The 27,616-nt window shown below is 40.1% G+C and overlaps 1 protein-coding gene across 1 annotated transcript in view; it reads right to left on the bottom strand.

Moving 5' to 3' along the window:
• LOC311042878 (excitatory amino acid transporter 1-like) overlaps window positions 1-8,491 on the bottom strand; it is a 23,565-nt gene extending 15,074 nt beyond the window's left edge. Inside the window, exons 1-3 of the mRNA XM_084053946.1 lie at window positions 8,360-8,491; window positions 5,137-5,482; window positions 3,548-3,685 (exon numbers count right to left, since the gene is read on the bottom strand). Of these exons, the coding sequence (XP_083910072.1) occupies window positions 3,548-3,685; window positions 5,137-5,320 (322 nt within the window). The 5' untranslated portion in view covers window positions 5,321-5,482; window positions 8,360-8,491. The remainder of the gene's footprint in view (window positions 1-3,547; window positions 3,686-5,136; window positions 5,483-8,359) is intronic.
• Between the last annotated feature and the right edge of the window lie 19,125 nt (window positions 8,492-27,616).

Genomic DNA, 27,616 nt, shown 5'->3' with positions numbered 1-27,616 from the left:
CATGCACACTTGAATGTGTGCGTGTGTGTGTGTGTGTGTGTGTGTGTGTGTGTGTGTGTGTGTGTGTGTGTGTGTGTGTGTGTGTGTGTGTGTGTGTGTGTGTGTGTGTGTGTGTGTGTGTGTGTGTGTGTGTGTGTGTGTGTGTGTGTGTGTGTGTTTCTTATTTAGTGAAAGCGTTCTGTTTCATGTCCTCAGTGGTACAGTATAAAGGCTCTATTGTTGCTGCCATACATGCATGGTTACAGTGACCCCTGACCCCATTCCACTCTAGCATTTGATTGGCCACAGATGATGACCACATGGGATCTGTAACCACATTTGGCCTTTGATGAAATTTGCTCATATTCCAAAAGTACTGTGGTGAACAACTTATTACAAGTTATTTTACATCTTCATTCAAATGTTTAGTGAACAGAGGGACTGTGGGTCAAATGTTTTACAGTGAGGGTTTCCATTCATTTCTTTAAATCCCCTGAAAACACCACTCGTCTTGCTCAATCCACTTCAGCCTGTCTTGCCTCCTCTTTCTGGCTCCTTCTCTACTCTGTCTTTTCTTCCCCTCTACACAGTAAAGTCCTCATTGTAAATTTAACTCTGAGAATTACGAGTCCATTTGGTTACATTTGTACACTCTCGGAGTTGCAAATGGATAAATGAACACTGAGGATTTTCCTCTGTGTACTCATTTGACTCTACTACCTGCCGTTCCCACTTCCCCCTCCTTTCTCCATCACTTCCCCTCTATCTGTATCCCTGATTCATTCTTTGTGGAATGACGTCATTTGGGCTCTCTCTTTCTCTCTCCATTCAACAGCCATCTGGGGAAGCTCTGATCTCAGTTTGGATAACCCTGTATTCTTAGAAAAATAGACCTGGGTTGCAACTGTACTTCGCTGTTTTCTGTCTCTTCCAAATCTCTTCACCAAAAATAGCCGATCTATAAGCTCACAACGCTTTGCAATGTGACGCGTGAACTTGTAGATCTGCTATTTTTTAGCTAATGTTCCCCCCAGAATATGGATGCTGGGGTTCAAGTGGTTAAGCTCAATCCTGGGTGAAGTTGGATGTGACCCTCATGGAAACTTCAAAGCAGAGACACATTGTGTATACATCTCTATGCTAAACAAAGCAATAGCGCTGTACAAATTGAACAATTGATCAACATTACTTCTGTCCAACCATTAGATTTTTCTGTGATGTTTTACCACATAACTTTGTAAGCGTATAACTTCTTGACGAGGCTCGGAAAAGGGATTTTGTCAAATGATTACCTATGATTGAATCAAAGCCAACAAACAAAACAAAATCATACTCAGAAGTGTGACGATGCATCTACATTTGAGAGCCTTCTTGTTTCGAAGGAATCTTTCTCGTAAATGTTAATGATTGAGTCGAAGGTTGTTTAATTTGGTGGTTGCAGCTATTTCTATCGTGTGTGGAACTTCATCCATATTCAGTATGCTTACACTTTGGTGGGGCGTAACCAGAAGCACACAGCCACACAAATGCACATGTTGGGCTGATATTCATTTTGCCGTAAAAAAGGATTACAGTAATTTCATATAATCTGACATGGAAATCATGTCAGCATGCTGTGTATTTGATGACACTTTTTGTGTGAAGCCACTTTAAACTGTTGATAATGTATGTCTATTTGTGATTTTAGGAGGGAGCAACAGTGTCATCCAGGCTGACTGCCTGGCACACACGCACTCGTATACGCACACGAACGTGTGCATGTGCGCGCACACACACAGCAGGAACTGTTTTGACCAGAGAACAGTGCCTTTGTTGGCTTCTACATGTGCTATCTCCTGTCATGTGACATGGTGTCAGAGGAGATGTTGATGCTACAAGCTAGCTACTGCAGACTACAAAGCAGGTTATTATTGGACATCAGATCTGTGTCATTTCACAAATGGATTGGCCCATGGGACTATCAATCACTGTGTCCCACCTACCCTGTCAGTCACTGCTATCAGCCGATGTGATTGGACATTGAACATCCTGCCTATATATCTTCCAGTTCAAAAACCTGTGGGACTTCCGCCGTAAATGGATTAACCAAGCATGAAAGTATGATGAATGGAATACTTCTGTCAACATCTGTCCAGTAGTAGACAAGAACAACATCATGGCTTCAAGTTCCTCAAAGACACAGTCTCTACGGTGACTACTGCTATGGTAAACACCTGCTGAAATCCTACACAATATTTTAAACTGTAAGGATTAAGCCTGAGTTATAATTGGTTGCACATCATGTTGCAGCACGATGCATTTTGAGCTTGTAGATCAGTTATTTTCGATGTGCGACACCGGAACACAACTAAGTATAAATTAGGGTTTACAGTTACTGTATGGCATGGCATTTGACCATTGAGCTTCTTCATAACACTTAAGTGTGTATGATGGAGGCTAGGCTTAAAGATTCAGATGTGTGACCGAGGGACAAACAAGTAGTCTCTTGATACATTAGAAGAGCGGATCAGGACTGTATATCAAATTACCCTTATTTACCAATTAACTTAGCACACTACAAAGTTAAAGTTGGACTGGTGTTTTGAACCAATAAGCCTGAGACCTTGAAATTACATTGGACTGAGACTGCATTTTTCTCCATCACATGACATTTTCAATCACATCGTGCACAACATCACCGTGTGATGGAAAATAAATGAGACTTAACCTGATATAGAGGACGTCCCTTTACCTTTCCCTCACTCTTTCTTTCTCTCTCATACACTTTTGCTCTCCCCCTTCGCTCTCATGTGAAGTCATCTTAACTTCATCCACTTGTGGGCCAAAACCCAACACTTAGTGTCGGCTGAATAAACACTTGAGACAGACACACTGCTGCCAGAGGCACTGGAGAATAGTGCAACAACAAACATGGCAGACTGAACCATGGCTGACCCATGCTCATGGATAATCAATGTTAGATATGGACCAGAAACTGCCCTGCACATAATAATAACTCTGTTTATAAAGCACTTACTGTATCAAAACAAGGTTACAAAGTGTTCTACACAAAAATAAAATAAGATAAAATAAGATGAAAGTAAAATAAAAGTGCAGTGATAAAGTGCTCAAATGTGGATCTTGGGATCCACACAGGAATAGTGTGGCTATAATTGGACTTCATGTGGCGAGGCTGTGACCAGGCCTGGCTTATCCAACTAGGTGCTGAACCACAGGGCACCAAATTTGGGGGAGCACCAAACGGCGTGGAGAAAGTGAAAGAAGACAGAACTATCGGCGAGAAGCGCCAACATTTTGAAGCAGCGGCTGCTGAAGGAGTGCTACAACATTGAAACGTGCACACACACACAAACGCGTACTCAACAATGAACTTACTATTTAAGTACCATGACTACTATATTTAACAACAGGCTACTGTAAATTAATACAAATGTGCTACATGTACACATTAAAATCCTGTTGTAATTCAACTCAGAAAATGGAACTAGGATTTTACTGTGTATGCAGCTGGGAATTGACCCCACGCCCAGCATGGTGGCTGAGCCCAGTGTGCCCTCCTCATCCATACCTGTGATGAGACTGGAAACCAGCAGAGGAAGCACCAACATCTGAAGCATTCTCATCAGCAGCTCTCCAGGGAAGGAAAAGTACTTCATCTCACGGTAGGACATGTTATATGGCCGCAAGGCAAACCCCAGCATTATGCCTACAGGGTTAAAGCAAATGTTATGTCAATATGTAAATATGTTATGTTAAAGCTGAAAACCGGAATTTATTTTAATGAATAAAGTTATTTATTCATTTATTTATTTTAGATACTTTTCCCACTTTGTATCCCAATATAGTTGTTTTACCATTTCCCAAATTCCCCATACACGTATGTGCTGTATGGGTACCTGGTACCCAGAAATTGTATATATACTGTATATACTTACTTGGAACCTAATTTCGATACCCAACCCTAACATTGTGTTGGGTAGTACATGTATAACTGCCAGAAGCTCGTAAGTGCAAAATTTCACAATGACACAAGAGGGTGTGTTCTCTTAATAGACAGTCATCATCATAAACAGTAGCTGTGTACATTTGTTCTGTCATATCATTACATTTGACGTAAAGATCACACCTATAATATTCAATATTCAACCCCATTATGAACTTTGATGGCTAAGCTTGTTTGATTATAGTCTTATCAGTCAGAGCACCATCATCTAAGCTGATAAAGGCATCAATCAATTCACTTGCCAGTTGGTGGACACAAGAAAGCTAACATGTCTTTTCAGCCATGAAACTAGCTTGAATTAAAATGACTGTTCTATAGTTTGGGGTAACCCAAATGGCTCTTGCTTTAATTCTATAAAATGTGTGACTGTCCTTTGTTCCAGTGTCATTGAAAGTCTTTCCAAACAAATGCAGTTGGTTCATAGAATCAGTAACGCTCCGACATGCCAGCCCAGGTGGCTGACCCAGAGGCCAACTAAATCCTAAAGTTGACAATCAATCATTTGATTCTTTTTTGGCAGTGTGTAATTCCACCAGGGCCTCGGGGTGAAGAACTGGGTGGGCCTGGCCCACCTCCTACTGGGCAAGGTCAGAGGTTAATGGCTAGGTGTCACGGGTCAGCTTAGACCAGGGTCTCAGATAAGGGCCACTCTGTTGAATTCATCTAAGATACCTATACTGCTCTACACTCTGATCCTTTGAATCTATTATAATCTATTATATTCCTTCTTCCTTCCTTCCTGTTGGAATGGGTCATCAACCCAGATTGACAGATTGATCATTATAATTCTTTTAATTCATTATAAGACTGTGACAGAAAAGACAAAGGGTTGAATGATGGGAGAGGAGAGAGTGCAATAAGATGCAATATGTTATTTTACTGTTTAATCAGTGTATATATACTCTCTCTCTCTTATATATATATAATATATATATATATATATATATATATATATATATATATATATATATATATATATATATATATATATATATACACACACACACACACACACACACACACACACACACACACACACACACACACACACACACACACACACACACACACACACACACACACACACACACACACACACACACACACACACACACACACAACAATCTACCGTCACGTCAAAACTTTAAACTCACCAATGACAACAGCTAGAACGGTGAAGATCACAAAAGCATTTTTCTTGAAGCATCCCTGTACATCATCTTTAGTGATGCTCTCCACTCTCTTCTTGGCCTTTAGTGAGCGGAATTGGATGCCATCCCGGATCTGACGGAGGTTACTGCGGGGCCGCTGCGGGTTCTCCCCGTTACTTTGAGTCATGGCTGCTGCTGGGGCAGGTAGACCAGGATGCGTTTAATACAGGTTCTCCTTCAGCAAACGTTTGTACTTTCACTCCACTCCTGCTGTGATAGAAAACCTTGAAGGTTTCAAGTCCCCGGTGTACCTGTTGCCCTTTAGTTCTCTTCTCTTCACTCTGTTTTACTTGTTGGAAGATGAGAGGAAAGAGATAATGACAGGTAAGTAATCATAAATAAATTCAAAATAAACTACATGCAGTTGTTCTTTGTAAGAATGTAAACTATATGGCATACAATAACCAGCATTTATACAAAGCTCTTAAGTATGTGTTAATATTTCAAAACATACATATACATACAGTTTCAGTGGTGCACAGTTTTGAGGTACTTTTGCATTACCTGAGTATTTCCATGTGTTGATACTTTATACTACTCTATCACATCTCAGAGGGTAGGCAACCATTGCTCTTTTTACAACAATTATTTGGCAGCTTTACTTATTTTTTGTCATTTATATTATTAATACAAAACATTCAATGGTAAATGGTGATCTATTATTATAGCTTAAGCTACAGTACAAGCAGCACATAAAATAATTACAATCAGCCACACCTTTAATGTGCAACATTAAAGTGAGGAACTCATTAATGAACTAGAAAAAGTGCTCCTCGGAGCACAGGTCTCCGCCAGGTCAGGTAGGTTATTGTGGCCTCCTGGTGGCGCTATAATAGGCCAATGTGAAAAGGGTGGCATTTCTTCTTAGGCCTTTCAATGGGATGACACTGCATTCATGATTTGAGGCATTTTGTTCCAAAAATGTGTTTTGCTAAATTAGACCTGCTGGTGGCGCTATAAAGGCCAATGTGAATGTGAAAAGGGGGGCATTTCTTCCTCGGCCTAGTGGGAATCTGCATGCAAACTTTCACGGAAATTGCACACTGCATTCATGTTTTGAGGCATTTTGTTTAAAACTGACCAATCCTGCAAACTTTGGAAGCCACTGTAAGCCAAATAGGATGGAATATGAAATATCGGACAGATCCATCAGAATCACATGACTATGGAGATGCAGTGTACCAATTTGCGTGTTTTTTTGACATAATCTGAAGGAATAATCTCCAAAAATGTATTTTACATAAATCGGCCTCCTGGTGGCGCTGTAAAAAGCAGATGTGAAAAATGCAGTCCAATGTTTTTCCTTGGCCTCTAGGGAGTGTGCGTGCAAAGTTTCACGCAGATCGGTGCAGTTATAGTTAAAAATGCAAATCGGCCAGTTATAGCGCCACCATGAGGCTGATTTGAAAATGTTCAAGTGGCATTTCTTCCTCGGCCTAGTGGGAATGTGCGTGTGCAATTTTATGGAAATGGCAAGCTGCGTTCATGATTGGAGGCAGTTTGTTCAAAACGGACCAATCCTGCAAACTTTGGAAGCCAACCTTAGCCAATGAGGATGCAATATGGGAAATCAGACAGATCCGGGTTGATCACATGACTATAGAGATACTGTGTACAGATTTGCATGACGTTTGGTTAAAAGCTGTAGGTGTAATGAGAAAAAATGGGTTTTGCACAAATCGGCCTCCTGGTGGCGCTATAACAGGCCCATGTGAAAAATGTGGGGCAGAGGTTCTGAATTGGCATCCAGGGAGTGTGTGTGCACAGTTTCGCAGCGACCGGGCCAACGGTGCCGGAGATTAGCTGTTAACACACAGACAGGACACACACACACACACACACACGGACGGACGGACGGACGGAGGGTAAAACATACTCTCTCGCCATGCCTTTCGGCCTGGCGGAGACAATTACTAAATACAATCCAAAAATATGTTTGTGAAACGGGCATTCTGCATAATGAGTAGCCTACTTTTTTGTTAGTTACTGTGATTTTCATGCCAACACCTTTGTAGCCTACAAAACAGAATTTTGCAGGACTTTTACTTGTAACAGAGTATTTCTACATTGTGTAGCTACTTTTACTTGAGTAAAGAAGAACTTCTTCCACCACTGTACAGGTGTTAGCAGAGTAGCCTACTAGTGGCAGAGTGCTGCCACTCCATATCAGAGCTGCCCAGTCCATAGACATTTTCTAATCTCTAAAGACCTATTTATTTTCTGGTCTTTGATTTGATTATAGTTGAGCCTGGCACCCATATGCCCCTTATCCTGTATAGCACTTTGGTTGACCTTGGTCTTTTTAAATGTGCTTTAAAAATCCTCTTTGAATCGAGTTGAGAGTAGTCCCTCAAGACCAGAAGCCTGATATCTACTTGGCTAAACAGGGATTCTCCTTTGCTGAGCAGTAGATATTTCGTTGAGTTATGCAGTTCAAATCCAGGTGTGTTACACAGGAAAAGTTGAAAGAAACGTATTTATATGTGAATCCATCAAATAATGTCCTGTGTTAGCACACCTACTAAAGTAAATTATCTAGTTGGCCTCTGCAATATCTTAAAAACAATTAAGCTTCAAATACTCAGTGTCCAGAAGCATGATATGCATTTGCCATTTGAATGAATGTCTGATTTTGCTGTTAAAAAATCAAATAAAAATCATTCAAGCATTGCCATCCACAAATAGAACACATGTCATGACACTTGACCTTGCCAAACCACCAAACACATTTTGGCAAATAAATTGTCATTCAATCGGCTTTTATCCATTTGTAACTTTTAAAGTAAAATTGAACATGCTTTACACAAATGGATCCTTTTGGTTATTATGTGCATCCTACACTCTCAAACTCAAAGTGAAAAGAACACTGAGGATTTGACAGTGTACACAAAGGAACACAAGTCTTAGAGAGACTTCCTCATTATGCTGCCTGCTCCCTCCACATGTGGACACGTTGGATAGTATCATAGTAATATGATTCTATGCACACACACACACACACACACACACACACACACACACACACACACACACACACACACACACACACACACACACACACACACACACACACACACACACACACACACACACACACACACACACACACATTAAATAAATAAAAAGTTGAACAAAAGTTAACATAAGGGAAAAGTTGTTCCTTTACCTTTTTTGACTCGAGCAATAATTTCCCATGTAATTTCTCCACGTTTCAAGGGCTAGAATGTGGGCTTAAAATCCTCGTCTAACGGAAAACAGAGGAGCTCTTTAAACTGCTGCTTGTTGGTGCGACCACTCCACCAGCACTGACTGAATGCGAGAGGGAGGGAGGGAGAGAGAGAGAGAGAGAGAGAGAGGGGGGGGGGGGGAGAGGGGTGTGTCTGTGGGTGTGGGGAGAGAGAGAGAGAGAGAGAGAGAGAGAGAGAGGACGGAATGAAAGCAGTGGTGGAAGAAGTACTCACAGTTTTTAAAGTATCAATACTGAAATGTAGAAACACTCTACAAGTAAAAGTCCGGAATTCAACATACGTGAGTAAAAGTATTGGCATCAAAATGTAGGCTACTTAAAATACCAAAAGTAGAAAGTAGCGAGTAGCCTACTCATCATATGCAGAATGTCCGATTTCACGAGTGAATGAATAAAAACCTTTTGAAAATAGCAGATCTACAAGCTCACAATGCGCCTCATCTCGAAGAGCTTGTAGATCTGCTATTTTCAAATGGCCGAAATATATAGGGCTGAAGTGGTTAATTTATATCTTTTGTGGTAATAATCTAAATATGCAAAGTAACTAGTAACAAGCTGTCAAATAATTGTACACCACTGAGAGCATTATAACTCTATGACTGAGAGAGAGAGAGAGAGAGAGAGAGAGGGGGGGGGGGGGCAGAATGAAAGCGCCAGTGAGTGAGAGAATGGAGGCGGTGTGCATAATGAAGAGAAAAGGAAAGTCTACCGCTTGACCCGTGCACCAAAAAATAGCCGATCTACAAGACCACAACGCGTCACGATGCGAGCCGTTGTGGGCTTGTAGATTATGAAACGTGACCACCGTGCGACGAAGTATAAATCAGGCTGTTATACTAAGTTACTACTACATGTGGTGTTTGGAGTTGGAGTTTGTGTTGGTGGGGGCAGTGTTGCCGGAGTTTTGTGAGAGAAACAAGCAACCAGGTCTAGGAAAACAAGCCCAAAAGAAGCGACACATTACATAGGCCAAGCTACAGTCAAGGCAAAAAGAAAAGGGGGGGTCTATCTAACGGGGAAAATGGGCACTTTAAACCTATATACTGTGTATACATCGGCTATTTAAAAACGAAATCTTGAAATAATATGTGGAATATTTGGAAGATTTTTGAAATATTCTAACAACACAAATCTGGTACGGGGCTAGCTGGCACAAAACATTTTCAGATGCAGGGGATTTAGGGACAAATATATTTGGGGGTCCAATGTCATTAAAATATTTGAGAACCACAAATTTATTTATTTAAAATAATAATAAAAACACTTTTGGAAGCAAGCCCAAATAAGCAACTACACTAAAAAAACGCAACCCGCAACTACCAATATTTACAAGCAACTTGTAGGCCGAAGGCCAAAGTCGCTTATAATAAGCGGACGTGGCAAGTGGCAACGCTGGTGGGGGGTGGGCGGGGCGGAGACTATAGTGTGAAGACGGTGAAGTAGCCCAGCCAGTAAACTAAGGAGGGGGGACTGGGGGGGGCTGCTTTAGACTTGGGGAATAGTGAATGAGAGAAAAGAGAAAGGACCTTCTTGTGTTTGCCTCATTCCCTCAATCTACTTTTCAAACCGTTTTTCACGCTTCATATATGTTCAGCCTGATTGGAGATTCCTGTGGAGAGAGTGATAAACAGAAAAGAAAGAAAGAATCACAACTGGCTCCACCCGTCACACAAAACACCATGGAAGAGCATTATCCATTCATAGATTTAGGCCTACTTTATTGGCATGTGGCCAAATAGAGACAAATGGATCATTAATCAACCCATGATATTTTCATGAAAACGTTTTGTGCCAGGGAGCATTTGTGTTGTTAGAATGTTTCCAAAAATATTCCACATGTTATTGCAAGAGTTTTTGAAAATAGCAGATCTACAAGCTCACAACACAGTGGCATTGCAAGGCTTGTGAGCTTGTAGATCTGCTATTTTCAATAGCCAATGTATGAAATAAAGAAAGAATCTGGCTCCATCCGTCACACAAAACACCATGGAAGAGCATTATCCATTCATAGATTTACTTTGGCATGTGGCCGAATAGACCCTGGATCATTAATCAACCTCAGTCCCACCCCTTGGGTTCCTTTAGCTGCTGCATTCAGACACACAGAGACAGACAATTCCTCCTGCACACTTTTCAAAGTCCACTTTGGTCTTTTTTTCTGAGAAACCATGGAGCTCTTTGCTTGTATAAACAGGGCTGGTAAATATTTACTCACTGAGCATTGGTGGCACAACTGGTACTTTTGGCTGTGAAAGAAACAGTCTGTGCAAACATGAGTGATGCAAAAACCTGTGCATGGGGTCTGATGTCTGTTGGTAAGGGGGGGGGGGGGGGGGGGGGTATGCTATGTTGGTATGGTATGTTGGTATGCAATGGGTTGACTACTGGGTGTATTACAAACATTTAATTGACCTTTTTCTGTGTGTGGGCCAAACCAGAAGTAGAACTACTGAATATTGGAAATACTCCAGTAAAGTAAAGATACCTCCAAATTGTACTGAAGTAGTAGCCTACTAAAGTAAATGTACTTAGCTACTTTTCACCACTGGGCTTACATATAGCTATCAAAATAGGTTGAATGGCTTCTTAGGCAAACATTTTCAGGATCATTTGTTTTATGGAAAATGATGCAACAATTTAGGCTGGGCATTAATGAAAATAAATCAATAAATACAAAAGTGTATCAGGTTAAAGCTTCCGCTCGGGGAAGTGTATAGCCTGACAGAAATTCAGAGATGGAACTGGGCCAGTGTGATGTTTGCTTGCATGTTTATTTAAGTGTGTGTGTGTGTGTGTGTGTGTGTGTGTGTGTGTGTGTGTGTGTGTGTGTGTGTGTGTGTGTGTGTGTGTGTGTGTGTGCGCGCGCGCGTGCGTGCGTGTCTGTGTGTGTGTGTGTGTGTGTGCGTGTGAAAAGGAGAGAGATAGAGAGAGGAGAGGGATGAATCCTGTGTAATTAATACAATGGGAATACTGCACACATGTAGGTGTAATGACAATACGGTCATGCTTTAGTTATAATTGAGTCGATCATGAACTAGCATTCCTTTAAGTGGTCTATCACATGCTTATGATGTTATTATGGGCGTGAATCCAAGTCATCGCTTTAGTCATAATAAGCCCATTTATCTCTCATCTTTGGTGTCATTATTTCTGCGTAGTGTTTAATAAAAGAGAGGTCTATATTATTTTTAAAGGCTTTCTCAGAAACACTGAAATCTCTCTGAATATTAATGACTTTCCATTGACAAAATGTCTATACCAGCCATTTTATTCATAATGTTTTGATTGGCCTATTTATACTGATAACTGATCATGATGGTATCAAGTCAATACCAACACACACTTGAGGGTTCTGGTGTAAACCAACAGTTAAAGGCAAGATCCTGATCATTTATTTTCATTACCTTTCATTAAAAAAATCCATTTCAAAAGGTGACCAATATAACAACAAAGCGGCAAAATGAATTAACAAGTAAATGATAAAATACATATTGGGGGAGGAACACCTTAAGTACTGGGAGACCTTAAGCACTGGGATATTTTTACCTATCCTCCATGTTAAAGTTCAACAAGCATTGGAATACAAATAACACACATGGACGCACCACCGGCGAGACTACAGCAAGTGTGTAGGGAATCATTTGGAGCTGTCAGCTATCATTATTCATAATAATACTGACCTATAAAAATAAGTTTGTCATTGTCAGTTTGGTAATCGACCCTCAGAGACATGATTACCATCATTTGCCTCCATGCAGGCATTTTGGAGCTGAATAGCTGAGAGAGTATCTCCTCTGTTATGATCGTCCTCTGTCATCCCATGGGCCTCAGAAATACTGGACAGGTTCTCTCTGCACCAAGACTGAAAGCTGGAGAGCAGGCCAGAGCCACTCAGTCAATACATTGACTATGGACTTTGTAATTCTAATTATTAGTGGTGCTAATCGCTGCTACTATGAAAGTTAGCGCCGTTGATTCAAATAATTAGTTTGCCTAATTTAGGATGCCATGTTGGTGTCCCAATTCCTCCTCTGTAACTATTGTTGTTGCCAAGTTAGAACTCACTGGAAACTATACAAGTTGGTTCTAATTTATATTCAGCTGCAAATGATGCCAAAAAGAGATATGCAGACAATATTGACAGAGGCCAGGAAATTTAAACGTAGCCTACATGTCCTAGTACAGTGGTTTTCAAGTTGTGGGTCGGAACCCCCAGGAGGGTTTTGGGGGGTCCCCAGATGACAGTGAAGTGACAATTTAGGGACTTTTAAGACCCTTTTAACACCTAAAAAAAAAGAAAGAAAGAAAAGAAAAAATACCATTACTGCATCAAAAGTAATCAAAAAACTATACTATAAAAACTGGTGAAACATTGGCCAAATTCTCAATTAATATTAGAAACAGCCAAAAATTGTGAAAATGTGCTATTTTCACAATATGTGGAACCGAGTCAAGCATAATTGAATGCCTCAACTCCTACAATTCCAAGTGCTTGTCAGGATGGGGGTCCGCAGTTAAATATGATCATTTTGGGGGGTCACGGCCTGAAAAGGTTGAGAACCACTGTCCTACATAACTAGTCAGCTGAGAAATAGTGATATAGAGCCTCTTTCTTGGTAATTTAGTTTTCATAATGCTCCTCCTTCTTTACTACTGTGCCTCCTTAAACTCCTGTGTTTATCTGCCCGCTACCACAGAGGTCTTCAAGAGGACAATCCAGAGGACAATAAAACCTGTGTCCTAACTACTTTTTACTGTCTATGGTCCTAACGCAGGGGTTTTCAAACCAAACCCAAAATTGACTTTCATAAGGCCTTTGACCTCCATTTGAAAGGAGCAGATGGCCTGGTGGTTAAGTTCAATTCTCGAGCCTGAGGACCGTTGCTGCGTGTCACTCCCCTTCCCTCTCTCCCCGTTTCCTGTCACTCTCCACTGTACTGTCCAAATAATGGCAGAAAAGCCCCAAAAATAGTCAAATAAAACAACAAAAGGACTACAGCAAACAAGCTATAACTGTCTGTAAATATTGATTTAATAACAATGCTGTTTCAAAATAAGTAATTTGTTATATTTCAATGTAGGCTAAGGTTGTTTTAGAAATAATTCAGTTATGGCTTACCGTAAATACGTTAAGCAGAGGTGGACAGTAACTGAGTAAATTTACTTGAGTACTGTACTTAAGTACCTATTCTGAGGATCTGTACTTTACTTGAGTATTAGATTTCTTTGATACTTATTACTCTTACTCGAGTAAATTTCCAAGACAAATATTTTACTTTTACTCAAGTAAATTTCTAGGAAGGCTAAAAAGTACAAGTTACTTTTAGGTTCGCTGGTTGTTTTTCCCCCCTGAAATGCAATTGGCCACACGGACGCGCACACGGACGAACGTTGACGTGCACATCTGAAATCTCCACTCAGTGCTCCACTCAGCCTCTGTCAGTCCCCTCAGACGCAGAGCTGTGTGTGTGTGTGTGTGTGTGTGTGTGTGTGTGTGTGTGTGTGGTGTGTGTGTGTGTGTGTGTGTGTGTGTGTGTGTGCGTGTGCGCGTGCGTGTGCGCGTGTGCGTGTGTGCGTGTGTGCGTGTGTGCGTGTGTGCGTGTGTGTGTGTGTGTGTGTCGCTCACGTTGTAGACAGCTCGCAAAAAAAATAATCTATTGAAAGCTCTGAAACCTGTTTGACACTGCAAGCAATGTACAAGTTCTGGAGCACATGGATGCAATTAAGTCATTTTTACTAGTGCAAATAAAACATGTTTTAAGACATTGCATTAGAATAAGAGATAGGAAATTTGACTCGTAGCTGTGTGTGTCCTGTTGAGATATTGGTTTTGTTGGCCATTCTAGTAGGCAACACAGTCTCACTGCCTTGAAGTCACATGTTGACTTGTGTGCAGAACCCCTTCCAGTCACAATGTGACTTCCCAGCATTATCAGCCTTGTCAGGCTTCCAACTCGGACCAGCTGTTAACAGAAAAAAGAAAATAATAATGCTGGGAAATGGGCCCCAAACAGATCCCCTGGACACAAACATACAAAGTACACTTCCATGTGACATGTTGACATTTGTGTAGAACCCCTTCCAGTCACATTGTGACTTCCCAGCATTATCAGCCTTGTCAGCCTTCCAACTCGGACCAGCTGTTAACTGAAAAAAGAAAATAATAATGCTGGGAAGTGGCCCCCAAACAGATCCTGTAATTCTTGCCTTTCTTATATTATTTGCCAACGTTTGACCAGTTTTTATAGTAGTTTATTGATAACTCTTTTTTTTAGGCATTAAAAAGGTCTTAAAAGTGCTTAAATTGACACTTCACTGTGATCTGGGGAGTCCCACAAAATCATGTGGGGTCCCGACCCACATGTTGAGAACCATTGCCCTAAAACACCCTGGCTAACGCTCCAAGCGACCAGGACTATTTTCCCTCCTGGCTCCCAAGCTGTTGAATGAGTGCCCTCCCCGTCGTCAGGACTGCAGCAGTCTGCAAACTCACCTCTTCAGAACCTCACCCCTTGGCACTATACGCTTTAATTGTATCCCTTCTTTGTCACCAATGTTTTGAAAGATGGGCCCTACTATGCAGATATACAGTATGTTGGTTTTACTTGGTCGTATGTTATGTTATTTACATAGCCATACTGTTTGTTTGACCACAAATGCTAAGAATGTTATTTAAATAGCATGTTATTTAGACAGATGCTGATGTTTAACAGTCCGGTAACCTAGTTACTTTCAAGCACTAGATTGTTTTTCTTTGCACTCTCGCATTCTAGTCGGTTGTTGACTGGGTTTCATTCCATTTGCTCTGATCTCACAGTTCTAAGTCGCTCTGGATAAGAATGTCTGCTAAATGCCTGTTGTACATTGTATTGCGCATTATCCTAAACATTAAAACATGTTAACAAGTTAATGAAAGTGAATATTTATTTATAATACCAATTCGTGGCACTGTGTCCCATGCATGTGACAACATTTCAAACCCACTCATTTCATAGGACACATGACACATTATAATGTACTATATATTTTATATTTAAAATAATTAAAGTTTGTTGCCTGAGGGCAACACCATAGCATACTGAGGGTTGAACATTTTCAAGCAATTATAAATTAAATGAACTAGCTGCTAACAGTTATTGTAAGGCTGTGGTGCTGCCAGTGGTTGATATAATCTGTCATGGTTCAGAAGCCTTGGCTACAGTCTCTTGAGAAAGACAAATGTTGCGTCTATGACTGTTAGACTATGATAATAAACATAATCAATCTGTGATGAATTTGACTGGCCCCTGTCTCTCAAACCTCTATCTGAATTCTCAGAATTTGTCAGCAGTTACTTGTCATTTGTTCTAAATCTATTGAAAAGGCCATATTATGTTGGGCTGCCAGTTGTGTTCATTTTCCTATTATAATAAATGTTTATGCATCATTATAATAGAGATGTATGGTTTAATATTGGTACACTAATAGCCTAGTAGCTACAGTACACAGTGAAGCTAGTATACCACGATGGCATGCTTTAAAGTGCACTGCTACCAAATGTATTATTAACAATGTTTGTCTTCCATCTGATAATTAGAGTTTGAAGAATGATTTTCCTCAGTCAAATAATCATGCTGTAGTTGTTAGCCCTTCTTTCTTATTTGACTGATGATCACTTTTCACTGTAAAAACCAGAGTGTTCATTTGTACAAATCTGAGAGTGTACAAATGTCTTACTCGTACTTAAATTCTTAGTTACTTCCAGCAGGTAAACAAACGTGAGCTAAATGTCCAAAAAAGATAATGTCCAAGAAAAATAATCTTGCCCATTCATCGCTGAACAATGAATGAAACAAAGTATGAGCTTGTGTGTGCTTTGAAACCAATTATGTGAGTGTGCTTATGTCTACACAAGTACAGTACCATACTATTATGTGCATTTGCTTGTGCATGCACGTGTTTATACTGTATAGGAAGGTGAAGCAAACTACCGTTTGGATGTCCAAATGGGACAGATTCCTGGTTTTCCCATCACTAAAAACCATCTGGAATGCGTTGGATTCAGGACCCCGTCATTCCTTAAGCTCACCACAGTGACCCATGGTCCCACACTCAGTTATCCCAACAAGCAACAACAGACTCCTTTGTCCTCAGACGACAGGGGCAGGGATCTGGTAAGGGGTTCGGCTAGACTCAGTGAATTGAGTTGTAAAATGTCAATTCCATTCAAGGAAGAAAGAGTGAGGGACAGAGAAGCCGTTATATGACACAGAGAGAAGAAGAACGACAGACAGGTGGAAGTGACATGTCACCATGGATGCTGGCTAGAATTTGAACCTAAACCAAATGACATTGTGTAATCAATCAGTGATGTATCAAGGTCACAGTGTGTGTGTGTGTGTGTGTGTGTGTGTGTGTGTGTGTGTGTGTGTGTGTGTGTGTGTGTGTGTGTGTGTGTGTGTGTGTGTGTGTGTGTGTGTGTGTGTGTGTGTGTGTGTGTGTGTGTGTGCGCGTGTGCGTGCGCGTGTGTGTGTGTAATACACAAATTATAGTGAAACATGGAGTATTTTTTATTGTTTGCTAATTGAGCCTATTTTGTATCCCTTCATACTTGATATGCAAATAAACAAATACATGTATGAATCATTCATACATACATAATAATGAATATCACTGTACTGCTGCATGTAACTGAAACGTATTTTGATGTCGTCTAGTTTTATTTCTAAAGCTTGGTTAATTGGGCACACAAGACTATGTAATTATAGTACATGCATATGCAGATCTGGCCTGGTGACATGAGGTTGTTGACCTATAGTCTCTGAGCCAGACCGTTGACTCACACAAATTTCAAATGCTTCTGTCATAATACAGTCTGTGGAACAGAAGCTCTGAAATCAATCCAGGAGTAATAATAACCTTATTTGTATAGCACCTTTCAAAAACAAGTTACAATTTCATTGTATTTCACGACCTCTGGAGAAGTACACTATACAAACTACTTGACCACCAAGGTCAAGTAGTTCCCCAGAGAAAGCAGATTAGACCATGGTTATACACATAGATAAGAGGTGAGTTTGCTTTAAAGACCCAAGAACCAAGCTGGCCTTTCCCTGTGTCAACAAAAATATCATCTTAAGAAAATACTCATGCTGCATTGTGTTTGAAAATACGGTAACAATGTCTATGATGGCCCATGTCTAATGATGCATTATAAACAAACTTATGATTCATTATGATCTGCTTATAACACATAATTATAGTTATAAGAACTCATAAATATGCATAATGCTTTATAACAATAACCATAATATTCAAATCATTTTGTAAATGTATTCCTGGAGGTGTAGGCAGAATGTTTTCTTAGATTTCATAGATTTAAATATATTTTAACTTTGACTTCACTTAAAGCACCAAATGACCACTTATAGCAATTTATAATCACAGTTAAATGCAGTATAATAGTGATTATTAATGTGCTATACGTGTACATATTATAATGTATTACAAATATATATAAAAAATAAAATAAAAAACATTAAGATACACAATACATGATCCTGGCCAAAAGAAAAGGTCTGTGAATGATCAGCAATTGTGAGGTATTATGATACTTATATCATCAATCAAGTCATTATAAAATGCTTATAATGTGTTATGATGTTATGTTATGAGTGCTTTGAGACCACAAATCAGGGCAGAAACATGACAATCAGACATTAAACGAATAAAGAGCAGGCTTGGCCTGGTGGAAAGTAATTCAGTAATCCGTGTATTTTCAATCACACAGGTACAGGTACAGTTTTTCTCCTTGCTCTCTCTCGCTTGCACATATCTCAATGCCCTGGCAGTCTATGCCCTGCGACCCATGCCTCACATGCGGTGCGTCCATAGATGACCATGTCCCTGGATTCCCAGACTGCACCTTACCTTAAATGTATTTTGTTGAACGTGTGGTCATCCCTAGCGAATAAAACTGTATGATGTCATCAGAATTATAGTCGTAGATTAAAGGGTGTTTTCTGGCTTGCAGAAGACACCCATACACACATGCATGCACGTCAGACACACACCCAAACCACACAAATAGTGTGTTATCCCACCAACCCTGCCTCCACCAGACAGACAAACACACACACACACACACACACACACACACACACACACACACACACACACACACACACACACACACACACACACACACACACACACACACACACACACACACACACACACACACAGCACTGTGCACAAACACAGAGGTATAGCCAGAGACAGGCTGTGCCCTCAATCTCTCCACAGTACTATGTGTAACTCTAGCAGGCCCAGGCTGCTCTACCAGGCCAGTACAGTAGATTCAGATGGGAGTGGCATGGTCCCCTGAGGGGTGATGTATCCAGGACAGGTTATAGGATCTCCAGGCTATGGTGGCCCTCAGGGGACGCCCAGAACTGGGCCCACATTGTCCCCAGGCATCATTGTGTACCAGGGTTTCCCATGGATCAAATGTTATGGACTTCAAACCCCAGGGTCTCAGCGCACTCGTAGCTGTTGTTCAGCGGGCACGCTGGGGGACAAGGCTGTTCACACACACTGGCTGTTTCTCACTGGCCTGAATGAGGCCACCCTGGATCTGGTCCCAAAGACCAAACTTCTGGATCGAAACGATTGGGGAGAGAGCGAGTGAGAGAGAGAGAGAAAGAGAAAGGTAGAGGAGATGCTTGGAAGATGGATAAGCAGAGTATGTCTATGAACAAGGTGTGAGAGAGGGAAAAGAAGGAGAGAGAAAGTCTAGGTTAAAGAGCAAAGACAGAAGAAGTCTAGACAACTGGTAACTGTAGAGTCTCTCTAACAGCAAAACAAACATAGGAGGCCAAAGCTGAATCCTGAACAGTGGAAATGTTTTAGACCCTACAAGTTACAGTATAAGCACTTAACAGGGTGACTTACAAAGTGCAAGATCAGAGTACGCAGCATGACGCCTTCTCCAACAACAGGGTAAGTGGTCTGGTAAACACAATGGCAAGAAAACCAGTAAGAGTCACAAAGTAACTAGGAAAGCATTGCAGGTAACCTAGCTGTTTAATTAACATAATGTATCTAAATAACATACTTGCTTGCTTGCTTCTGTGTGCACATGCAAACAGCATGCTACATGTATACCTAATATGCATAGCATATGAACAAGTAACCAACATACATCTGGACAACATAATTAGCATCTATCTAAATAAGCAGCAATTACAAAACCTCAAGGGTACAAGCAGAACTACATGCTAAATGGAATACAATTCAGAAGTAAGTACGTGGGCTATGTCAATACAACTGTAACAGTGACTGGTTACACCAACCATAGTCAGCTCTAATGGTTGTAGTTGGCAGTGACGTAGATCTGTACTACTGTTCACAGACTGGCCTGAATTCAGCCCTTGCTTTGGATAATTTGATTCTTCGTCTCTTGCTCCCCTGCGTCGTTCACAAATGAACAATCGGTAAAGAACACGTTGTAGAGATCAATTTCATTTTCAAAATGTTCCATGAATAACTATTGTGGTGGCAATGTATGTAACTTGGTAAAGATGGCACAGGACTTATTTTCTCAGTAATCTGTGGTGCCCTGTGGCGCCAAAGGGAGTGACCTGAAACCTATCCAGGCTTTTGTTAATTACCTGTTTAAGGTTACACTCCTCCACAAAGAATAAGACATGTTTTTATCTTTTATCCAAGATATCAAACCTCATTGTCTGCTAAACAAGTGGCACAAGAAGCCCATTATTCCAAATATCAATGAAAGAAGAAAGAATGACAATAAGATAAAAGAGAGGATGATAAAGTCAAGTTCAAATGAAGGCGAAATAGAGCTGTATTTTTAAACCGTGACAACAGTGTGTGGGGAGTTCAGACAGGGCTAGTATGTCTACACTCGCTGTTGCAGCAAGGGCTTGGTTTCACTCTCACAACATTGCATCACCAAGTCAACTGAACTGGAAGTTTACAAGAGAGGATGCAACATGACGAAGTACGAAGTACATTACTCAAGATTCACGATTCTTTACTGTTACATGCTATTATACAAGTATAAGAGCATACAATTCTTGGATTTTGGCTCCTCTACATTGCAGTGACAAGAAAAAAATGTAAGAAATAGCAACAAACAAACAAAAAACAAAAAAAAACTAAAACAGCAACAATATGAATAGCAGCACAATAGTAAAAAAAATGTAATGCATTAAGGATTAAATATATATTTTCACGTATATTTAACAAAAAGGCTATTTTGTTTGTAAAGTTATTTTTTATTGCTTTGGCACACAGTCTGTATGAACTATTATAGGGCCTGTGTGCGTGATGTGTTTAAATAATATAATGTGTTGTGTGTATAATATGGTGTGGGTGTGTGTGGTCCTGCTTAAATAAATCTGTATATCATACTGTATGTGTATGTAGTTGTTTGCCTGTTTGTGTGTGATTGCACAGCTGCTTCTGAGTGAGTGTGCCTGCATGCGTGTGTTTGTGTGTGCGTGCGAGCGCGTGCGTGCGTGCGTGTGTGCGTGCGTGCGTGCGTGCGTGCGTGCGTGTGCGCGCGTGTGTGTGTGTGTGTGTGTGTGTGCGTGCGCGCGCGCACACAGTAGCGGACGTGAGTGTGTGTAACAGTCAAAAGGCTGTTATAACGTGTCCATTGTTCATAAGCCTGGTGGAAAAAGCTGTCCTGGAGGCTGCTGGTCCGGGCCTCGAGGCTGCGGTACCACTTGTCAGATGGTAGCTGCTGAAAGAGTCCATCCATGGCTGGGGTGGCTGGGGTCTTTAATAATCCTACGGGCTTTACTGACTTTACAATATCCTGGACGGAGGGAAGCAAGCTCACATCCACTGATCCTCTGTGGGTGTTCGTAACCCTCTACAGCAGGAGTCTTCAACATTTTTCAGCCCGAGGACCCCTTAGCTGAGAGAGAGATGAAGCAGGCATCCCCACTACATATTGTATAAAATTGTGTAGCAGATTAAACCTTTTCATAGATTTCATAGATAGTTGGATCTTTTTTCCCTCTACACCAACTCTCCGAAAATAGCCTCACAGCGCGAGCTTGTAGATCTGCTATTTCCAGCTATTTCCTTTGTGTAATGTTCCCTATCACACAAAGATTTGGCGGACCCCCTGTAGTTACTCTGAGGACCCCCTAGGGTCTTCTACAAATCTGAAAGTTCCAGACTTGAGGACTGAGCTGGGCAATCTGACCAGTGACCACCAGTAATCACGTCATGCCACTAGTGGTAGTGGTCCATGGACCACAAGTTGAAAAACAGTTCACTCAATGACCTGGTGACCTAAGATAACGAAGCTGATGCGTTAATGTAGTTGACAGCAGTTACTGGGGAGTAGGAGGTCAAGAACTTCCACAGTAAAGGGAGTTAGAATCTTAAGAAGGTGAAGTGTACCTACCCGATTGCCTTAGTCATCATTATTAGGAAATGTGCTCATGTAATAGCATGTATCTGCTCACTCATACATAAGTTACAAATCAGTATCAGTTAACATGAGTTTAAGAAAGCAGGATAACACTCAAAAACGCTCTGCTCACTAGCATAATATTTCAGTCATTATTTAAGAATATGTGTCCATGGACAACTGGTTGAGAAACAGTCGTATAAAGGTTTATGCGTATTTTAGTTCTTAAAACTAATTTATAATCATACAGTGCTATAAGCTGATTATAATGCATTACAGACATGAGATGCATAGCAAGTGCTACCAAAAAACACTAATCTTAGCCGATATCCAAACCCAACACAACAGTGGTCCTCTGGTTGATTCTTAGTCAGGGTGGTGGTCCCTGGTTCACAATCAGTTGAAACCCCCTGCCGACATTGGCTTCTCATGGTCAGTGTGACATCAAGCCGTTCCTGTAATTGTTTTAAATGTTTTTTAATCATGTACAACATACTTTACTGTCTTGGGTAGATCCCTTTTCTACCTTTTGTAATACTACTGACGTTTGTGCGCAACACTCTTGAAAGCAAAGCATTGCATTGTGGGTTTGAACTGACAGGCCCTTTTTGATGTCAATCAATCAAGTCACCTTAAATCAAGTGGAAGATGCCAAAAAGAGTTATTTATATTTAAATTATATAAATGTATATATTTTAGGGGCATGTCATGTGGTCTACCTGTACAGCCTTTGTGATCTACTGGTAGATTGTGATCTGCCTTTTGGGCACCCCTGATCTGTGATTAAGAAAAAACGCTGTTGGAAACCCTGCTCTACGGCTCTTGAGGGCAGTGCAGTTCCCCATACTAGGTGGTGATGCATCCAATCAGGATTTTCTTGGTGGTGCCTCAGTAGGATCTTGGGCTAGATGATGAACTTCTTCAGTTACCTGAGGTGAAAAGGGTGTTGCTGGGCCTTTTTCACCACATGATGTCCTTTGTGCTCATCCCAGGAGAGGTCTTTCGTGATGTGAAGTGAACACTAAGGAACTTGAAGCTGCAGACTCTGTCTTCCTCCTCATCAGATCCTCCTTGGTCTTGTCAACGCTGAGAGAGGGGTTAAGATACATTACATTGAGATACATTTCCTGTTTTGCTGTTTACTAAATTGCCTGCTAACATTTTCCTCCTATAGTTCTCCTTCTCTCTTTCAATGTATGGTTCTTCTGGCTTAAAACACTAGTGTCTCTGTCCAATGTTGTTCAAGTCAACTATTTGAATGCAAATTTGCTGAATTAATAGTGATAGCATATCACTAACACATTATGTTCATGAACATACAAATCCTCAGTGTTCATTTATCCATTTGTACACTCTCTGAGTACAAATAACACTCAGGCTTTGACAGTGTGAGTAGCTCACTATTGTGAGTGATTGGTATGATTTAACTAGGTCATTTATCGGAATGAAAGCTGCTCTTTTTTACAAACTTTCTTCAAAAAAGAATCAAGAAAGGTGATACAGGTGATTTTGCAGGTCTCAATACTGCAATGTAGAAACACTCAAGCAAAATTTACTTCAGTAAAAGTACAAAAGTATTGGCATCAAAACTTTTTAAAACTACCCACTTTAAAGTTTAAAGCACCAAAAGTAAAAAAGTACTCATTATGCAGAATGTCCCGTTTCACAAATTAAAGTAAAAAATATTTTTAAAATAGCAGATCTACAAGCTATTTTCAAATAGCCAATGTTTAAATAGTGATTAATGTATGTTTTGTAATAATACTCAAAATCTACAAAAAGTAACTAGTAACAGAAGTCTTCAAATAATTGTAGTGGAGTAAAACTACAATATTTGTCTCTGAGATGTAGTGGAGTAGAAGTAAAAGCATAGACAATTTTAAATACTCCAGTAAAGTAAAAGTATTATACAAGTATAAGTACAATACTTGAGTAAATGCACTTAGTTTCTTACCACCACTGATGCAGCATCTGTTAAACGGATTCCATCCTCCTGTCATCTTTTCATGAAGTATTGCCCAGTTTAAGGAGGATTGTAACATTTAAGATCTCTTTACGCCATCTACTGGTGATACAGGTAAACGGCATGTTAATCTAGAATCAGGCAAATTAGGGTTTTTAACTAATTTAGATTGATCTATTCAATTATGATAAATCACTCATTTAAAATAACGATTCCCCTCATTTTGAAACGTTTATGTGAATCGAACAAAATGATTTAAAATAGTTGTGTGTGGCAAATATAGCCTATAGCCTAATGATATTGCCCTCAATATGCCCTGAGTCTTCTAGTGTTTCCTTTATGTTTATTATTTATATTATTTATATGAGGAGATCAGGCTAGAAAGTTCAGTGTTCCCTTTTAAATCCCTCCCTTCCAAAACAAACTTTTATAGATGTGCTTTTACTGCTTGATCAGTCTGTTGTGTTTTTCTATTTTAATGTGATTATTATGTTTCATGGACTTTCGTATCCTCTTATGCTTTTTAATTGTTTCTTCCAAATTTGTATAGCCCTTTGTACTATTTTAAGTTTGTCCCACTTTTACGCTGTTATTAGCCTACATATGTTGTACTCTCTCGTAATTCATGCTTTTTATTATGTTTTTTGCACATTTGTATCCTTTCATGCTCTTTTATTATGTTTCTTTAAAAAGATTATATTGTATTTAATGCTGTGTAACTCCATTTTTTAAAGTGCTATAGAAATAAAGTGCATTATTATGGTGAACATGAATATGATGATGACGATGATGATGATTATTTAGAAGTTCTGTGTCAGCACAGATAGAACAGTTGAAACAAAGATGAATTAGAATTAGCCTAATGAATAAGAGGCAGGGAATGACAGGAACATACAACCTAAAAATGCTTTAGACTATTTCAACTATGGATGCAAGATACTCATTTGCAGAGCATAAGGACTTCTAATAGCATATAGGCAGGCAGTGACCCAATAGACTGTCACTAGAGCCTATTCCACAGAGTCGTCAGTATACTTCATACCAGGTAATTTTACTTTCCCCAGCAACGTTTAGTTGCCAAAACAATAATTATATTACAGTTAACCCAAGTAACTGCATTACTTACTGTATTTATGTATGTATACATTTATATAGTAGATAGATGTATAAATATTGACATACATTGTATCCCATCAGGTTTGAGTGGCTGCAATGTGAGTAGATTGGTGACTCATCCTGTAGACTTTCTGGTGGAGCAGAGAGGTGTCTGCTTTGACCTGCTGGGTTCAATGTATGCTGATGGCCCTTATCTGTGGAAATCCCTGCACAGCTGAAACGGACTTGAGACTTTAATTGAATGACATGGTGGTGAAGTGTCCAATGTTCCTCAGTGACTGAAATGGGGATAGATTGATTGTTTTTGTTAATACGTGTGTGTGTGTGTGTGTTTGTGTGTGTGTGTGTGTGTGTGTGTGTGTGTGTGTGTGTGTGTGTGTGTGTGTGTGTGTGTGTGTGTGTGTGTGTGTGTGTGTGTGTATGTGCGTGCGTGCGTGCGTGCGTGCGTGCGAGTGAGTGAGAGAGAGAGAGAGAGAGAGAGAGAGAGAGAGAGAGAGAGAACAGTGGTCATTTTCATGCTCGAGAATGGCATTGTTCTCATTTCGTCATCACACTCTCTTCCAGACTTATCATTTCATACCTGAGCATCTACAGTAGGTCTCAAGAAAGAAATTGAGCACATGTTATAGGGGCTTTCTGTCTGTACAGTGGGAAGAAGGGGGTATCAGGCACCCCCTGGAAATATACTTCTCAGCCAATATTGCACTAACTGAACAAATAAGGTGTCTAGACCTATGTTTTTGGAGTCAAGAATCATCTTAAAGTTATCACATACCTGTGGCATGCTGGTGTGTAAATCAGTGCTGCTATTAGAATATAATCAAATTCTGATTTTTGTTTTACCAATTACTATGAAAAACCAAAGTTGCAGGGCTTTCTCTGTGAGAAAGTCATTCAGTTAATCTTTGATGCTGGTTGACAGGAACGGTTTTGCTAAAACTTTCCCCTATGGTGTGCTGTTTTAACAGTCTTCTCCTGGTTGGGCAGTTTCTCAAGTATATGGTCATGAGCTGCTCTTGTCTGTGCAAAGCAGGTCACCACTCACTATGAAGAGGGCATGTGGGTGGGAGGTGAACTTGTGCTGCAGTCAATGGCTTCTTTCAGATTGATTTCTGAGTCTGACCCTGATCGAGCAACAATTAGTATTTGAGAGACAGGGACCTGGCATCCTTCAATTCTACCACCTGATCAGCCAGTGTGTGCTGCTAAACTTTTCCTGCACTCTTCCACATCTTCACTCTTCCACATCTTCTGTGGCAGAGGGAGGTTGACTGGAGCCAGTCACAACATGGGATCCCCCCAGTCCCAGCCACCATTAAACATCTCATCAAATATGGCTGCAAGAAGACATATTGCATGTCACACTGTTCTTGGAGGTCTCAGAAAAGTATGAGTGGCCTATTATACGACCAGGGAGTCATTGTTACTAAAAACTAATAGTTGGAATCATGGATTCAGCACCGCTACAAACCCCTTATTAGACATCCCACAAGCTCATATTGGCCAACTTTGATTGGCTCCCACAAAGTTTCCCAGAGGAGTTGGTTTGGAACTAATTGAGAGGTGTTAGATACCTTTATGAATACATTGGTGAAGAAAGTTATTGGTAAGCATTTATTTTACAGATGGCTAAACATGTTGGCATATAATAATTGATACAAATCATATTGTAATGGCAGCACTGATTTGTATGTACCAGCATGCGACAGGTACGTGGTCACTTTAAGAATAGTTTCATTGTGATCCTTCATCCTTGACCCTCAAAACATAGGTCTGGACACCTATTTTATTTATTTTTTTAAACTTTATTTGTTCAGTTAAAGGTAGGGTAAGTGATTGTCTTTGGTTAAAATAAGTGTTAAATAGCTCTATATTCTGATAGTACTCATTGCTATAGAGTGTTTGTTCAGTAAAAGGAGTCTCCTTGTCTCTCCAGCTCTTTATAAAACAGAAAATGCATTTTCGTTTCAGTTTCAGTTTCATTTCCAATTTTATCCAATCAGGATAGAGAACTCAATGAGGATATAGATTAAACAAGTGAAATTGGAAGTGATGACACTAAGAAATGAGCAGGCAAAATTGGAACTGGAACACTATCAAATGAAGCTTAAAAATGGGTACTTTCTCCTGATTGGCTGAGATTTTGACACCTACCGGAAAATGTATTTTCTGTTTATTAAAGAGCTGGAGAGACATGGAGACTCCTGTTACTGAACAAACACTCTATAGCAATGCTTACTATCAGAATATAGTGCTTGAACCTTTTAACAAAATACTTTTTGTTTTAACCCAAAAAATATCACTTACCCTACCTTTAAGTGCAATATTGGCTGAGATATAATGACAATTAAATATATTTTTCGATTATGGACAGCACTAATTTGCATTAAAATGGTAGATGGGACATTTTGACAACTTTTTAACATATCTCATCATTTTCAGCACATCTTCTTCCAATCAGAAAACACTAATTAGAAGTATATTTCCAGGGTTGGGAGGGGGGGGGGGGTTGTAGATTGTGTTGCAGATTAAACGTTTTCATAGATTTCATAGACTTGTTTGACAACACTATCATTGTGTAGTGTTGTGTTGTATTCATGTTAATATGTATTTTCAGACAGTTAACCACTTAGCCCCCTCAAAAAAAAATCTTTGCTGAAAATAGTAG

This window comes from Gymnoscopelus microlampas (assembly GCF_963454915.1).
Source record: "Gymnoscopelus microlampas genome assembly, chromosome: 4".
NCBI classification, from domain to species: Eukaryota; Metazoa; Chordata; class Actinopteri; order Myctophiformes; family Myctophidae; genus Gymnoscopelus; species Gymnoscopelus microlampas.
The sequence above is the reverse complement of the archived record's forward strand: the minus strand, read 5'-3'. Positions and strand labels throughout refer to the sequence as shown.